The 18,387-nt window shown below is 43.3% G+C and overlaps 1 protein-coding gene across 5 annotated transcripts in view; it reads left to right on the top strand.

Annotated features, from left to right (window-relative positions):
- The first annotated feature begins 11,441 nt into the window (after nucleotides 1-11,441).
- Nucleotides 11,442-18,387, top strand: part of si:ch211-272n13.3 (ankyrin repeat domain-containing protein 26) — a 191,437-nt gene continuing 184,491 nt past the window's right edge. For 3 of the 5 annotated variants that reach the window (XR_010966206.1, XM_067999525.1, XM_067999526.1), the window contains exon 1: nucleotides 11,442-12,255. Coding sequence is in view for 4 of the 5 variants with exons in the window: in XM_067999525.1 (XP_067855626.1) it covers nucleotides 12,053-12,255 (203 nt within the window). In the remaining variant the exon portion in view is untranslated. The remainder of the gene's footprint in view (nucleotides 12,256-18,387) is intronic. The other 2 variants (XM_067999527.1, XM_067999528.1) reach the window with 2 other exon arrangements.

Below are 18,387 nucleotides of genomic sequence, written 5' to 3' on the forward strand. Positions count from 1 at the left end.
TAAATCTTATCTGTTTTGTGAAGTATTCCCCATAATATTAGTAAACTCAATTACTGACATGTCCAGAGAGTTTCAAGCTTAGTAAATATATGTGATGTTTAGCTATGGTGCTCTTAAATGTGCATGATAAGCACACAATTGGGCAACAGACTTGGTTGATTTCCCAGTAAAAGATCAAGATTATGAACTATCTTTGGAAAGAACTGTTGGGTAGCATCAAGATGTTTAAAAAGAAATTAAACAACTTCAAGGATATCTTGAGCTTATTAGGCTTCATGATCTGATGGTAGTTGTTTATATTAATTAATTTTTGAATTCATCATATGAGGGATGTCAGCATCAGGAATGGAATAATTTCACATATTTAGCATCAAGTATTCAGAGATCAGTTATTGCACAAGGTGGGTTAAGAGAAAATATCCCAGTACTCTCTCAGTGACAGGCCTTAATCACAGTCCCAGAAAAGTACACCTTCATGTATCAATTTGTTTTTCTTTGTTTCCCACCCCTGACATCTCTAAGCGAATGTCAGTCCAGTGCCAGTTTGTTCTGAATTATGAGCAGCATTATGTTTTATGGGCTCACAACCATTATGAACTGTGTTGAGAATCTCCATACTACTTTCACAAAGAAACATATAGCAGCAGAATGAATATGCTTTCTCCCATCAGTCTCAGCTGGTTTAAAACACAGGCCCCACGGTGAAAGGACAATCTACTAATACACTGCTATATCCAATCCTCTTAAAACAGTCAGATTTAAACAGCTTGGTTTGAGATTACAACAGGCATCCTTTTTCAGTTCAACAATTTTCTTCTGATAACGCAAAGTTTTTTAAAACAGAAAGTCACAGGTTATGCTGTATGGTCAGACAATATAGTGCTACAACTATGTATTGATAAAGCAGTGCAATAGATGTGTATATTGATTTTCAAAAGATGTCTGATAAATTGCCACTAGGAGGCCTTTTGATAAAATGAAGCTGTACGGTATTAAAGAGAGTGTGGCAGCATTGGATTGGAGGTTCCCTAAAGGACAGAAAACAGAGTAGTAGTCAATGGATGTTTTTCAGAATCGATGAATGTAAATTATGGTATTCTCCAGGAGTTTGTGTTAGGATTATTGCTTTTCTCTCTCTATATATATATATATATATATATATAAAATCTGGACTTTTAGGGATGTATTATCAAAATTTTCAGATGACACAAAAATAGGAAGAGTGGTTAACTGTAAACACAACATAAGCAACTTCAGGAAGCATACATCATGACAGATAGATATCAGATAACATTTAAAGCAGAAAATGTGAGGTGACACAGTTTGGAAGAATCAGGAGAGGAAATACATACTAAAAAGGTAAAATTTTAAAAGAAGCAGATGAGCAGAGAAACTAAGAGATCAAGGGTTCGATTTTATCAGCGGGTTTCGTGTGCGTTTCCAGCGGGGAGGCCCCGAAAATCCCGATATCCAGGCACTGACCGGATCGTGCCACGATCCCGCTCACTTTCGGGTTCCCCGATGACGTGCGGGGGTGCGTGCGCAGCCCCCGCTGGTGGGAATCCCGCAGGCAATTAAAGCCAGCGGGATGCCACTTGAGAGTATTTACTTTGCTTGTTCAGGTCATTAACTGACCTGATTAAGGGACTGTGTGTGATTTGGGAGAAACATGGGACTGTTTCACACACTGGGGGAAACAGTCCTCGTTGAACTGGACGTGTTGCAGCCGTCAGCCTGTGGCAGCTGCAAAGGTCCATTTGACAGGGGGGGGGGGGGGGGGGGAGACCCTCACCCATTGCAGGAGGCCGCTCTCTCACTTGGGACAAAGTGTGGCCTCCACCACCCCCCTCCAGACGTTCAAAGTCACCAACCTGCACACTCACCCCGGGGTCCGGAGACATGTGGCTACCTTGCGGACCCCCTCAGATGTACATATTGCAGATGGGGGCCGCCGTAGCTGCAGTCATGACCTCCTCGGAGGGCGCACAACATCGCCAGCCTCGCCATCCACGCCGTCCACCTCCGACACGTGGAGCTCCACAACAGAGTGCTGTGACACATCCACCTGTACAGCAGGAGGGAGGGCTACCGCAGAGAGAGATGCGTCGCAGAGGGCACTACCCTCGCCACAGGGTCCACAGACCGAGGCGCAGCTCCCCAGACCTCTCTGAGCAGCAGTGCACACGGAGGCGCAGATTCACTCTACATGTAGTCGTGGACATCTGCAGCCTCTTTCATGCCGAGCTGCTCCTGGCTGGCCCCAGCACCATCTGCTTACCTGTCGCTGCCAAAGTCACCACTGCCCTCCACAACTTCTCCTCCGCATCCTTCCAGGGTGCAGCCGGGTACACCGCCGATGTCTCTCAGTCGTCTGCGCGGAAGAGCCCTGCAAATACACCTGCACCTACTCTGCAGTAACACAATGGGTGGCATCAGTGGTGGGTCCTCATAGTGATACCCAGGAGCGGGCATCATTGCACAAAACAGACAGGATTCGCGGAGACATGGCAGTGGTGGTGCCAATACAATGTGTGATGTGAGTTGTTCTGAAATTCAATATAGGTGACACCCATGACAAACCCTCAAACACCCTAGTGAATCCCCTTCATGCTCACGACACGTTTGCCTTACGCTGCCTACTGCACATATGTGATGCATGCCCTGTGGCTGCAGCACAGGTGGTGGCAGGTTGAGTGAGGCTGGCCGTGAGGGAGATGCACGAGAGGGTGAGTATGGGACAGAGCCATGAGATTGTATGAGGATTGGGTTGCGTGTTAGTGGCGGGGTGAGTACTCGCGAGGTGAGTAGGTGCAGGTAAGATGAGGATGGGGTTTGAGTGGGTATGAGGGGTGATGTGACAGAGTAGTGTTGGTGGTGCCGAAGGAGATGTGGGGTGGGGGCAGTGTTGTGGCAGACGGAGTGTAGGGGAAAGACTACGTGTTCTCACTGTGGCTGACCTACTGCGGTCATTGGAGCGCCTCCTGCACCGTATGCAGGTGGGCGATATGTTGGTGGTGCAGGTGACCTCCTCTGCCACCTCGAGCCAGGCCTTCTTGGTGGCAGAGGCAGGCCGCTTCCTCCCGCCCGCCGGGTGGAAGATCTCTGTCCTCCCCCTCCTCCTCACCCCATCTGATGATACCTGGGGTGAGGCATCATTAAACTGGGAGCAGCCTTCCCCCTGGGCTGCTCCATGCTGTAATTTGTTCTATTGGTTGCAGCATCTGTCAGTGGAGGACTGCCCCTTTAACTAGAGAGCCTCCAGCTGACAGATCGTACTGCGCATGCACAGCCCGCCCAACGCGCAGACCAGCAGTGCGGAGCCCGGTAGAGCAGGTAAGTGGATCCAATTAGTGTGTTGCCTGCTACGATCGTGCGGGCAACCCACTAATTTCACCGAGCGTGTTGACCACACTCCCGAAACCCAACCCGCCGGAAACCCGCAGGCCTGGTAAAATCGGGCCCCAAGTATACAAATCTTTGAAAATGGCAGGATAAGTTGATAAAGCTGTAAAAAAAAATGTGTAAGATTCCAGGTTTTACAAATAGGGGCAAAAAGTACAAAAGCAAGGAGATAATGCTAAACCTATACAAATCATCAGTTACAATGCAATGAAAATATTCTGTCCAATTTTGGCCCCAATACTTTGGGAAGTAGGTCATGGCTAAGAAGTGGGCTACAGTTACAAGGCGAGACTAAGGGACTTTTTCACTGGAACAGAGAAAGTTAAGAGATCTGGTAGAGGTGTTCAAACTTATGAAGGGTTTTGATAAGGTAAATCAGCAAAAACTATTTCACCAGTTGGCGAGTGAGTAACTAGAGGGCATAAATCAAAACAAAAAGCAAAAAAAAATGCTGGAAATCTGAAACAAAAACAAAACATTGGAAACACTTAGCAGGTTAGTCAGCATCAGTGGAGAGAACTGTATAAATTGGTATAAATTTATCATGCAGCGAGATCTATGTAAGACCAAACCAAAGGATGAATTGCATGACTTGGGAGGGGCAGAGTTTAAGGAGAAGAAAATTGCAAAATAATAGTTTTAAAAACCCCAATTTTTATGAAAAAGGACTTAGCTTATCAGAGTTTCAGAAACTTACTAATGGATTGTAAATTCTACCAATCTGTTGCACTTTTAAGAATTAAATTTCTCACTCCTTTGGGTTTCCCCACACTCCCCAGCCGGATAGCTTCTACCCCAAGTAGGGTAGCAACTATGGATAAGTCAGACTCTTGTTTTCTTTAATCCCTGTGGAGAAGTAACCAAGTGTCCTGCTGCAGATTTTCTCGGCAACCCATCTGTGATGAAGAACTCACTGCAGAGGGAATTTCAGTCACAGACTCACATTCTATCACTTTGTAGCATAATAATTACCCAGACTTAAAGTTCTATTACACTTCATTCCATTTCTTAAAGTGCATTGAAGGTGCTGGACATTCAAACTTCCTGCCAATGTGTGGTAAGTAAAAAGTTGCTTTATTTACTCTCTGGATAGATATTTGTTTAGCAACAGAAATATATTAACAGATACAAGTAAATACAGATTAAGGTTCAATATGTAGACCACCATTTTTTTAGTAACATCATAGTTTTAAATGGGACAGATATACCGAACCACAGACTTTTTCTGTTTCTTCTTTTTGTCCACTAGGTGGCAAAGTACAAACCCAATAGAGAAATAAGCAATAAAAAGAAAAACTGTGAATGCTGAAAATCTGAAATGAAAACAGGATATTCTAATTATGACCAAGGGTCACAACCCAAAATGTTAACCTGTCGTTTCTCTTTTCGGATGCAGATAGATCTGCTGTGCATTTCCAACATTATCAGGGGAAAAAATGAACTCAATGCCGACTATATAAAGAATCAATTGAAACATATACAGGTTGTTACAAATTCAGGTCTGCCGTAGATTCAGCGGTGTCAGTCGCTCCCTTAAGTGATACTTTTATTAGAGTTGACTCACCCTGCCTCATATCTATCTACTTGTATGATATCATAACATGGTGATGTAACAATAGCATCCCCTTGCAGTCTGGATTGGATACCTGTCTCTTTTAGCACGTTTCTTCATTCTCTCTGAAGACAGATCAAGTTAAATTAGGTGAGGCAAAGCTTGGCTTGAATTATTAGATGCTTTATTCCATAGTCAAACAAACATGCAGGGCAATAGTTATGATCAGATTTACTTCGTTCAAATCAATAGAACTTGGCTTTGCATAATGATATAAAAATAATGAATGTATGATGCTATCCCACTTTGCTAGGTCATCTTACTAACTTAAACAGAATAATTGCTCTGCATCCTGTCCTACAAACAGAGTAAAATCACTCCCCCTCCAGTTCCCTGTATTTCACAGCCTTTTTGCAGCATTTTGCTGCCTGTCTGATTTATCAGCCCAAGTCTGGATGTTGTCCCGGTCTTGCTGAATGTGGGCATGACCTGTTTCATTATCTGAGGGATTGCGAATGGAGCTGAACACTGCAATCATCAGCAAACAGCCCCACTTCTGACCTTATGATGGAGGGAAGGTCATTGATGAAGTAACTGAAGATAATTGAGCCTAGGACACTGCCCTGAGGAACTGCTGCAGTGATGTCCTAGGGCTGAGGTGATTGGCCTCCAACAGCCACATCTATCATCCTTTGTGCTAGGTATGACTCCAGTCACTGGAGAGCAGTCCCCCTGATCCTGATAAAGATGAAATTGAAAATGGTTTTAAAATTCATTTTGTAGGTTGTTTTCAAATCATTTGGTAAAGTTTCAGAAATTCTTTACAACATGAAAGACACACCCTTAAAGTTGCATTGAATCATAATGATACCTTGAGATATTCTCCACACGGCATATGTGACATTCTAGGAACTGCAGTCAGAAACTGCCAACTTGATGCATTTAGTGCAGAGGTTATAAGCTTTTACTCAAACCTGGGCTTTCCAGTTTTTGAACAGTAGCGTTCTCCTATGCAGGTGGAGATTTGCATTGTGTGACTTTCTTCCTGATCCAACCCTGAATTGTCCAGCTGCTCACTCAGCACCTTCCAATGTGACTCTACTCCACTCTGCCTGTAGCAGGACAATTTCAGAGAAGAACAACAAAATAGCTGACAATTAGAGATGAAAGATAAAATAAATTACATAGTTCAACTAACTTTTAATAGTAATCAAGGCCATTGATTTAAAGTTTCCACACCAATATGTACATAATCAAAGAACTTCAGCCCAAAAATATTGCCAACATTCCCTCAGTACTCAGTTGAAAATGGAATTTGACTTGTTCAATCACTGCAAATCAGTGGACCTGATAATATATTGTATGTTCCAAACCATTAAAGAGCACATCTCGACATCTGTGCATAAAGGATCTCCCATGAGCAATGCTATGGGAGATCCTTTATGCACAGCTAAAATTGCTTTGTACAATGAAAACACAAAATGTACTTAAAACACTGATTTTTTTTTAAGTAAAACATTTTAGTTTTAAAGTTAGTGTGTGCACAATGAAAATTTAAACTCAAGAAATAAGGAGTAATTATTTCTTGAAAAAAGACATAACTGAAAGTATTATCATTTGTTTCACAAATTATCTCCAGGGTAATGGAGAGTTTGTTTACTGGTAAACATTGGTTTGAAGCCTGTGGAATGACTATAGTAGTTTCCTAAATAGTAGTGAAGAAATATGAATCAGTTAAGTTTGTCATAGTCAATTAGAGCTGTCAAGATTAAGGAAATGCTTGGAGTGAGGTTTATAATTAGCAGGAGTGGTAGGGATTGCAAACCTATTTAAAGACATGAAAGCTCAGAAGCAATGAAAGAAATATAAAGGAAAATGGCATAGTATGCAAGAAAGAAAACTGATCCTTATCCTTATTAAATAGATATTAGTGGCACATAATATAAAGGCAGAAGAAAATTCTGCTTGTCCATTCCAATCTAAGCACCCTTTTAACAGCATGGTAGAATCATAGAAAGGTTACAGCTCGGAAGGAGGCCATTTGGCCCATCGAGTCCACGCCAGCTCTATGCAAGAGCAATCCAGCTAGTCCACTTCCCCACCCTATCCCCGTAGCCCTGCAAATCTTTTCCTTTCAAGTACTTATCCAGTTCCCTTTTGAAGGCCATGATTGAATCTGCCTCCACCACCCCCTTGAGCAGTGCATTCCAGATCCGAAGCACTCGCTGTGTAAAAAATTAAGCCATGGCATACCTGAATGAATATAGACACCTCACAACAGTCATCCTTTGAATTTGTGTCATGAGATGTCAGTTTCAGCTTGGCTCTGTTGGTAGCGCACTTACTTCTGAGTCAGAAGGCCATAGGGTTGAGTCCCACTGCAAATTTGAACAAGTTCTCTAGGCTGCCACAGTACAGAAGGAATGCTGCATTATCAGAGGTGGTGCGGGTGATTTTAACCCTCAAAGGTTTGGATTGAGTGGGAAGGTAAAAATTGTAAAAATGTAAAACCTGACCCCAACCCGTCCACTTCCAGTTTTAACAGAGGTGGGTCGGGTGGGACGGGCAACCAATCTGCTCTCAGGAGGTGGGTTGATCAGTAAAATCTTTTAAGGAGGTTGCGGGTCTCCATTTTAATAGCTTTTTTATTTTTAACTCCTGGGGGCGGGGATTCCCGAGCCTTCTGATTCATGCCACGTAAGTGCCTTTATTGAACTGCATGTGGGCCAAGAGGAGCAGAAGTGTTTCCTCCAGGCCCAACAAGCTTAGTTGCCACAATCCTACACACGCGATCGGCCAACCCTCCCACCGATGACCTCCGACCCCCACCGACGACTAGCCGCCTCCCCGACGTCCGGCCCCAAGTCCCGATGTCAGACTTAACCGCTGGCATCCACTTCCCGGCTGCTTTCCTGCCCGATAAGCAGCCAGCCTGTCAATCTGTCTGGCTGTCATGTGGGAAACCTGCAGAAAAAATTTAAAAGACGTCCTTAGGTCAAAATTGTAAGGATGTCTGGGAAACCCATACTTCCGGGTTTCCCATCTGGAAATGGTCCCCCCACCCCGCTCTCCACGGCTCGGAGTGAAATCCAGGCTGGTGTCTTTTAGATGGTACATTAAACAAGACCCCATTCATAAAAGATCCCACAGGACTATTCGTACAAGAGTAGAGCTTTCCCAGTGTCCTAGCCAACATTCCTTCCTCAACCATCACTGCCAAAATCAGATTAACTGGTCATTTATCCCATTTACTGCTTGTGAAACCTTGCTGTGCAAAATTTGCTGTGGTGTTCCTACATAGCATGTGATTTGTGTGCACAAGACAACATCCTTAGTTGATTAAGATTTAACCATACGATCCTAACTTGCGCATGTATTGCTGTTCCTTCATTGTCACTGGGTGAAAATCATGGAACACCTTATCTAATAGCATTGGAGGAGTACCTTCACCATGCAGCAGTTTAAGAAGGTGGCTCACTCCCACCTTCTCAAGGCATGGACAAAAAATGCCGACCTTGCCAGTGACACCCATATCCCGACAATAAATTTTTAAAGACAGTGTGGACTGGAGCCAGACATAGGCCAGGCAGGGGGTGGCAGATTCTCTTCCCTTAAAGACATTTTCCCACATTTTGCTATGAAAATAACAGTGAGGCTAACATCGCCCACTGTTAATTATGCGCAAATCAGACAGCAACTTCTGGCGAGCAGAGATGTGCAGTTAAACGTGAAAATCCAGAAGTTGCTGTCCGAATTGCGCCATTCCTCTGGAAGCTCGCGAAAACGGCATCTCGCCATCTGGCTCCCCATTCAAATGCATTAAATGGCATGAAGTTCCTCTAATGACATCGTAATTATGGACTAAACTCACCACAAAAAGTTAGGGCTTGTCCATTTCAGTCTAAGCACCCTTTTAATGGCATGGTAGAATCATAGAATTATAGAAAGGTTACAGCATGGAAGGAAGCCATTCAGCCCATCGAGTCCGTGCCAGCACAATGCAAGAGCAATCCAGCTAGTCCTATTCCCCTGCCCTATCCCCGTAGCCCTGCAATTTTATTCCTTTCAAGTACTTATCCTGTTCTCTTTTGAAGGCCATGATTGAATCTGCCTCCACCACGCTCACGGGTAGTGCTTCCCAGATCCTAACCACTTGCTGTGTAAAAAATCTTTCCTCATGTCACCTTTGGCTCTTTTGCCAATCACCTTAAATCTATGTTCTCTGGTTCTTGACCCTTCTGCCAGTAGGAACAGTTTCTATCTACTCTGTCTAGATCCATCATGATTTTGAATACCTCTATCAAATCTCCACTCAACCTTCTCTGCTCCAAGGAGAACAATCCCAGCTTGTCCAGTCTATCCGTGTAACTAAAGTCCCTCATCCCTGGAATTATTCTAGTAAATCTCTTCTGCACCCTCTCTCAGGCCTTCCCGTCCTTTCTAAAGTGCGGTGCCCAGAACTGGACATAATACTCCAGTTGTGGCCGAACCAGTGTTTTATCAAGGTTCATCATGACTTCCTTGCTTTTGTACTCTATGCCTCTATTTATAAAGCCCAGGATCCCATATGCTTTCTTAACCGTTTTCTCAAACTGCCCCGCCACCTTCAACGATTTGTGTACTTATACCCTCAGATCTCTCTGTTCCTGTACCCCTTTTAGAATTGTGCCCTTCAATTGATATTGCCTCTCCTCATTCTTCCTACCGAAATGTATCACTTCACATTTCTCTGTGTTAAATTTTATCTGGCACGTGTCCACCCATGCCACCAGCCTGTCTATATCCTCTTGAAATCTATCACTATCCTCCTCACTATTCACTACACTTCCAAGTTTTGTGTCATCTGCAAAATTGGAACTTGTGCCCTGTACACCCAAGTCCAAGTCATTAATATATATCAAGAAAAGCAGTGGTCCTAGTACCAACCCCTGGGAAACACCAGTGAACACCGCCCTCCAATCCGAAAAACAACCATTCCCCACTACTCTCTGCTTCAAGATACTTAGCCAATTCTGTATCCATGCTGCTACTGCCCCTTTTATTCCATGGGCTTCAATCTTGATAACAAGCCTATTATGCAGCACTTTATTAAATGCCTTTTGAAAGTCCATATACACATCAACTGCTAAGCCCTCATCTACCCTCTCTGTTAACTCATCAAAAAACTCTACTGAGTTAGTTAAACACGATTTGCCTTTAACAAATCCGTTCTGGCTTTCCCTAATCAATCCACAGTTGTCCAAGTGACTTAATTCTGTCCCAGATTATCGTTCCTAAAAGTTTCTCCACCACTGAGGTTAAACTGACTGGCCTATAGTTCTGGGTTTATCCTTACACCCTTTTTTGAACAAGGGTGCAACATTTGCAATTCTCCAGTCCTCTGGCACCACCTCTGTATCCATGGATGTTTGGAAGATTATGGCCAGTATCTCTGCAATTTCCACCCTTACTTCCATCAGCAACCTAAGATGCATTCCATCCGGACCGGGTGACTTATCAACTTTAAGTACAGTCTTAATTACTGCCAAAAATCCTCTCTGGCACTGAAAATTAACTTTTACAAGTATGGAGGCTCATTCCAGCAGCTTTTAATTGTTGTTGGTGATTTAAATAAAAATGTAAATATATTTTTTAAAACGTTTTCTTTCTGTTTCTTTTATCTCTCTCTTAATCCAATCTTTCTCTCTCTTAATCCAATCTTTCTTTCCCTCTATTTCGCTTTCTGTACCTGATTTGACTTTGAATTCACTATTCTAACTTACACTTCCTGGTTCAGACTCTGTGCTGCTTATTATCGCTTCCATAATCTGATTCGTTAAGAAGTCACACCGTTGCTTGCCCTGTTCACCCAGGTCCCAAATGCCCTGTTTGGATGTCCCGCTGACAGCAACTTGCTGTGCAAAACCCCATGGAAAGTCTATGGGCAAATGCAAATCTAATGAACAGATGGCTTCGTTTGTTCATGGCTCACAGCAAAATCTGGCCCATTATTACTTTCAACTTTCATGGTCATTTTATTTTAGTGCCAGCCTACAATTTGCTATTGTTGTACTTAGAAACACCCTGCGGGGTCGCTAGTCCCATACAATAAACAGTGCACAATTTAATTGGTTCCAAAGAGCTTTGAAACCTGATGGATACTATTTAAATGCAAATTCTTAATTTGCAAATATGACAGTACTCTTTAAACTGTGCGCCTACCCTTTGCCTCACTGGCCTTCCCGGAAAAGTTCCAGTTGCGAACTGTTTGCATTTCACATATAACTCAACACACATTGCCATAATCTGACAGGACAAACCCCACCATCGAGCTCTTGCTCTCTCTTTCCACTTTACAATTGGCTGATTGCGTTACATAGGTCCGCGGTACGACGTCAGGCGTAGCTGCGTGTGACGTCATGCGCAAGGCGGGTTGCACGCGATAGTGGCAGCGAGTGTTCCATAAACGGCCGTTGGAGGAATTTTGTGTAAGGAGAGGGTTTGGAGGGTGAAGATCAGAAGAGAAGGAGGCGAGCGCGGTACAGAGACAAACGGTGGGATGATGGAGGAGGCTTTGTAATGTTAGCAAATAGCACAGCGCCTTGCCGTTAGAATTACGCTTTGCCTCTCATTCAAAACAACGCCGCTCTTGCTCTGTGTCATAAACCGTCTTTTAAATATATGTTTACTGACGGGTGTGTGTCTGTCTTTTAGGCCGCTGGTCCACTCTGCCGGGAGCCGAGGAACTGTGCGTTAACATCGCTATTTATTATATATATATATATATATATACGTATTGGCGTTGAAAGCGGCAGAGGAATCTGAATTGCGCCGTGTCTGTTCTTCAAAAGGATCAGCCGCATCTGCTGTAAATCCTGGACCATCCTTGGTTGCGCCGCCTGCAGCAAACGGATAAATTGTCTAATCCAATCTCAAGGGAATTGTCTGGATTTGCACCTTCCTGACAGTCGGATTCTGTTCCTGGATATTTACCTTGCATCATAATGGATTTTGGAAAGACATCCCATGCGATGTAATTTACTGTAACAGGCACCGCTGAATGATGCGCCCGCATTTTTATTTGGTAACAGCACTGCTTTTAACAATAGTCGTAAAAAAATGAAAAAAATATTCAGTTTTGCAAAGAAAAAGAAAAGATTTTCTCCCAATACCTCAGACACTGGGAGTGTGGCCTCTGTAGGTTATGAGCTGAAAGAGAAAGATTTGGGAAAACTGCATAAAGCTGCTTCTGTTGGGGATTTGCCCAAACTTCGACAGCTCATTAAGAAAAATGACGTAAATCAGCTGGATAAAGAAAACAGGTAAGGAGGTACCTGGCATTAACCAGTCTAATTTAATACCTTCATGTTTTATTCTCATTGTAATCTTTAATGGTTGGAATACAACACTGAATCTAGAGCAGGGAACCCAAGCTATAGCTAATGAGCCACATGCCGCCCCAGAGTCCTGGCAATTTGGTCTACAAGCTCGAGGCACTTTGGTTCTATTTGCACCCCCATTTCTTTCTTGCTGGTTTGTCCTTTCTGAATATTGTGATCCTGAAGGTTTAGAAAAGGCTGTTAATCCTACTTCCACTTTGGTGGATAAATCCCGGGCGGACTGAAGAAAGGCAGATGGTACTCCTATTTTTTTTAAATAGCAAAAGTGTCCTAGGAAACTACAGTTCGGTGAGTTTGATGTCCATTGTGGGTAAAGTTGCAGGAACCTTTATTAAAGATAATATCATGGAGCATTTGGATTGAAATAAAATTATAAATGATTGCCAATATGGGTTCATGAAGGTGAGGTATCGCTAATCTAATTTACTGGTTTTCTTTGAGGGTGTGAGAAAGGAGCTCGATTACAACAACTTGCATTTATTTAGCGCCTTTAACGTAGTGAAACGTCCCAAGGCACTTCACAGGAGCATAATCAGACAAGAATTGATACCGGGCCGAAGAAGGAACCAATAGGACAGGTGACCATAAAGCTTTGTCAAAGAGTTAGGTATTAAAGAAGATCTTCGAACCTGCTCCACCATTCATTGAGATTCTGGCCTCAACTACACTTTCCCACCTGTTCCCCTTTGACTTCCTTGCTGATCAAAAATTTATCTAACTCAGCCTTGAAGATATTCGATGACTCAGCCTCCACTGCTCTTTGGGGCAAAGAATTCCAAAGGTTCACAACCCTCAGAGAACAAATTTCTCCTCACCCCCATCTTAAATGGGCGACCCCTTATTCTGAGACTATGCCTCCTTGTTCTAGATTCCCTTATGAGGGGAAACATCCTGTCAAGCCCTCTCAGAATCTTATGTTTCAATAAGCTCTCCTCTCATTCTTCTAAACTCCAGTGAGTATAGGCCCAACCTGCTCAATCTTTCCTCATAAGAAAACCTTTCCATACTCTGAATCAACCTAGTGAACCTTCTTTGAACCACCTCCAATACAAGTATATCCTTCCTTAAATAAGGGGACTAAAACTGTACACAGTATTCTAGGTGTGGTCTCACCAGCACCCTGTACAGTTGTAGCAAGACTTCCCTGCCTTTATACTTCATCCCCCCTTGAAATAAAGGCCAATATTCCATTTGCCTTCCCAATTACTTGCTACATCTGTATGCTGACATTTTGTGTTTCGTGGACGAGGACACCCAAATCCCTCTGTACCGTAGCATTCTGTAGTCTTTCTCCATTTATATAATATTTTGCTTTGTTATTCTTCCTACCAAAGTAGATGACTTCACATCTTCCCACGTTACACTACAAATGACACATTTTTGCCCACTTGCTTATCCTATCTATATCCCTTTGCACACACTTTGTGTTCTCCTCACAACTTACTTTCCACCTATCTTTGTATCATCAGCAAATTTGGCCACAAGACACTCTGTTCCTTCATCCAAGTCATTGATAAAGATTGTAAATAGTTGAGGCCCCAGCTCTGAGCCCTGCGGCACCTCACTAGTTACAGATTGCCATCCTGAAAATGACCCCTTTATCCCGACTCTTTTCTGTTAGTTAGCCAATCCTCTATTCTTGCTAATATATTACCCCCAACACCATGAGCTCTTACCTTGTGCAGTAACCTTTAATGTGGCACCTTATTGAATGCCTTTTGGAAATCCAAATACACTACATCTACTGGTTCCCCTTTGTCCACCCTGTTCATTACTTCCTCAAAGAACTCTAATAAATTTGTCAAACACTATTTCCCTTTCATAAAACCATGTTGACTCTTCTTGATTTTATTTTGAGTCTCTAAATGTCCTGTTACTACTTCCTTAATAATTGATTCTAGCATTTTCCCAATGACAGAGTTAGGTTAATTGGCCTATAGTTACCCACTTCTGTCTCCCTCCTTTCTTGAATAAGGGCGTTACATTTGCGGTTTTCCAATCTGCTGGGACCTTTCCAGAATCTAGTGAATTTTGGAAGATTACAACCAATGCGTCGACTATCTCTAGCCACTTCTTTTAAGACCCTCAGATGCAAGCCATTGGGTCCAGGAGACTTGTCAGCCTGCAGACCCATTAGTTTGCCTAGTACTTTTTCTCTAGTGATTGTTTTTAGATCCTCCCTCCCCTTTGCCCCTTGATTATCTACTATTATTGATATTCTTTTAGCATCTTCTACTGTGAAGACAGGTACAAAATATCTGTTCAATGCCTCTGCCATTTCCTTGCTTTCCATTTATTATTTCCCCAGGCTCCTCCTGTAAGGGACCTATACTTACTTTAGCTACTCTCTTCCTTTTTATATACTTGTAAAAGCTCTTGCTGTCAGTTTTTATATTTCTTGCTAGTTTATTCTCATAATCTATTTTCTCCCTCTTATTTTTTTAGTCCTCCTTTGCTGGTTTCTAAAGTTTTCCCAATCTTCGGTCTTACCACTAATCTTTGCCACCTTGTATGCCTTTTCTTTTTACTTGATACCATCCTTAACTTCCTTAGTTAGCCATAGTTAGTACGCCGTACTCATGGAGTCTTTCCTCCTTACTGGGATATATTTTTGTTGAGAGTCATAAAATTTCTTTTTAAATGTCTGCCACTGCTTATCCATCGTCATACCTTCTAATCTGTTTTCCCAGTCCACTTTAGCCAACTCTGTCCTCATGCCATTGTAATTGCCCTTATTTAGGTTTAATACAGTAGTTTCAGATCCAAGATCCCCACTCTGAAACTAGATGTGAAATTCTGTCATATTATGATCACTGTTTTCTAAGGGATCCTTCACTTTGAGGTCATTAATTAATCCTGTCTCATTACCCATTACCAAATCTAAAAAGGCCTGTTCCCTGGTTGGTTCCACAACATATTGTTCTAAGAAACAGTTCCGAATACACTCTATGAACTCATCCTCAGGGCTACTTTTGCCAATTTGATTTGTCCAATCTATATGAAAGTTAAAATCGGCCATGATTATTGCATTGCCTTTTTTACAAGCCCCCGTTATTTCTTGATTTATATTTTGCCCTACAGTGTAGCTGCTGTTCAGGGGCCTATAGAATACTCCCACCAGTGATTTCTTACCCTTGCTATTTCTTACCTCCACCCAAATTGATTCTACATCTTGATCTTCTGAGCCAAGATCATTTCTCACTATTGTACTAATTTCATCCTTTATTAATAGAGCTACCCCACCACCTTTTTCTTTCTTCCTATCCTTCTGAAATGTCAGATACCACTGAATATTCAGTTCCCAACCTTGGTCACCTTGCAACCACGTTTCTGTAATGGCAATGAGATCGTACCCATTTGTCTCTATTTGTGCTGTCAATTTATCTAGCTTATTACGAATGCTACGTGCATTCAGATAAAGAACCTTTAATTTTGTCTTTTTACCATTTTTTTCCTACTCTGACCCTATTTGCTGGTGCACTCTTATGTTTGTTTGCTCTGTTCTTTCCTGTCACACTCTGGTTATCATTACCCCTATCTCTTCCCTGTACTACTCCCTTGCCCTTTCTCTTCAACATTCTAAATTTCCCCCCCATCTGAACCCTACCCCCCCCCCCCCCCCAATTTAGTTTAAAGCTATTTCTACAGCCCTAGTTATTCGATTCGCCAGAACACTGGTCCCACCATGGTTCAGGTGAAGCCCGTCTTGACAGAACAGCTCTCTCTTTCCCCAGTACTGGTGCCACTGCCCCACGAATCAAAACCCACTTCTCCCACACCAATCTTTGAGCCATGCATTCATCTCCCTGATCTTATTTACCCTATGCCAATTTGCTTGTGGCTCAGGAGGTAATCCAGAGATTATTGCCTTTGTGGTTCTGCTTTTTAATTTAGTCCCTAGCTGCTCATACTCTCTCAGCAGAGCCTCTTTCTTAGTCTTATCTATGTCGTTGGTACCTACATGGACCATGACAACTGGATCCTCCCCCTCCCACTCTAAGTTCCTCTCCAGCCCGGAGGAGATGTTCTTAACCCTGGCACCGGTAGGCAACACAGCCTTCGGGACTATGCTCTTGGCTGCAGAGAACAGTATCATTCCCCCTAACTATACTGTTGCCTACTACTACCACCACCTTCCTTTTTACTCCCCCCCCCCCCCCCCCCCCCCCACTTGAATGGCCTTCTGTACCACGGTGTCGTGGTCAATTTTGATCATCCTCCCTGCAGTCCTTGCTCTTGTCCACACAGCTTGCAAGAACTTGTAACTGTTAGATAAGTGCAAGGGCTGAGGCTCCTGCAATACTACCTCCTGGATCCATGTACCTGCCTCACTCGCAGTCACACTCTCCTGTCCCTGACCATGAGCCAAATCTAAAGTATTTAGTCTAAGGGGTGTGACTGCCTCGTGGAACAAAGTGTCCAGGTAACTTTCTCCCTCCCTGATGTATCGCAAAGTCTGCAGCTCGGACTCCAGCTCCTCAACTCTGAGCCGAATTTCCTCGAACTGCAGACACTTACTGCAGATGTGGTCGCCCCATTTGAGACTGTCCAGTAGCTCCCACATGTTGCAGCTGCAACACATCTCCTGCCCTGCCATATCTATAGTATTTATTTAATTAATTACGTCAATCATTTATAATTTTGATCTAAGTACTAATCTCGTTTAATTTATTTAATTAAGTTTAGTTAATTATAAATTTAGTTATCTGCTATACGGTTTCACTGTAACTTAGCCCACAGTCCTAAGAAAAAGAAATACTCACCACCAATCACCCACCTGCTTTACCTGTGACGCCATTCTTTGATTTTTATCAGAATGCAGTTGGTCTGCTCTCACTCTGCGCTGTTTTTATCCCCGCTCCGCTCTCACTGTTTCTCCTCACTGAGGGGAGAGAGAGGTTTCGGGAGGGAATTCCAAAGCTTGGGGCCTATGACAGCTGAAGGCATGGCTGCCAGTGGTGGTGTGAAGGAAGGGGGGGATGGACAAGAGGCCAGAGTTGGAGGAACGCAGAGATCTCGGAGAGTTGTAGGGCTGGAGAAGGTTACAGAGATAGGTACGGACGAGACAATCGAGCGCTTTGAACACGACTGTGAGAATTTTAAAATAGAGGTGTTCGGGGACCAGGAATCATTGTAGGTCAGCGAGCTTGTTGTGATGGGTGAACGAGACTTGGTGCGAGTTAGGATGTGGGCAGCAGAGCTTTGGATGAGAGTGGAAGATGAGAGGCTGGTTGGTATTTACGATGGTGGGAACTTGTGAGGCTGAGTAAGATCATCCTCTTGACACTTTAGGCTGAAGACACAGCAAACACTTCAGCATTATCTCTTGGATTCTTGAGTTGTGCTTCACCATGGTTAAGGATGGGGATGTTCATGGAGCCACCTCCTGTTAGTTACCTTATTATCCATCATCATTCTTGCCTGGATGTGGTGGAGCTGTAGAGATTTTCTCTAATCTGTTGGTTTTGGGACTGCTTAGCTCTATTTAGTGCCTGCTGCTTTTGATGTTTAGCATGCAGGTAGTCCTGTATACTAGCTTCACTAGGTTCATACCTCTTTTAAAGGTATGCCCTGTGCAGTTCCTAGCACATCCTTCTGCACTCTCCACTGAACCATTGCTCTCCTGGCTTGATGGTGATCAAGGACTTGAAGTTAGGATGTGGTGGTATGCAATTCTACTGCTGCTGATGGTCCACAGTGCCTAATGGATACCCAGCTTTGGGTTCCATTTGTCCTTAAGTTATCCCGCTTAGCATGGTGGTAGTGCCACACTAAGTGGAAGATATTGTCATGATGGAGATTTGGCTTTATCTTCACAAGGACTAGCCGTTGGTTGTACTAGCAGTGCTGTCATCCACAGATAAGTGGGTTGGTGAGGACAGGATTGTGTATTATTTTCTCATTGATTCCCTCACCATCTGGCGCAGGCCCGGTCATTCCATTTTACTTTTTTTTTTATAAAGTACTAGCAGATCACCTGTGGCTTTGCTGATGGTAAGCTGGAGAATATGATTGGGAGCCTGCTGGGGAAAAAAGCTGGTTCAAGAAATGTTT

This window comes from Heptranchias perlo, chromosome 18 (genome assembly GCF_035084215.1).
Source record: "Heptranchias perlo isolate sHepPer1 chromosome 18, sHepPer1.hap1, whole genome shotgun sequence".
In the NCBI taxonomy this organism is placed as follows: domain Eukaryota; kingdom Metazoa; phylum Chordata; class Chondrichthyes; order Hexanchiformes; family Hexanchidae; genus Heptranchias; species Heptranchias perlo.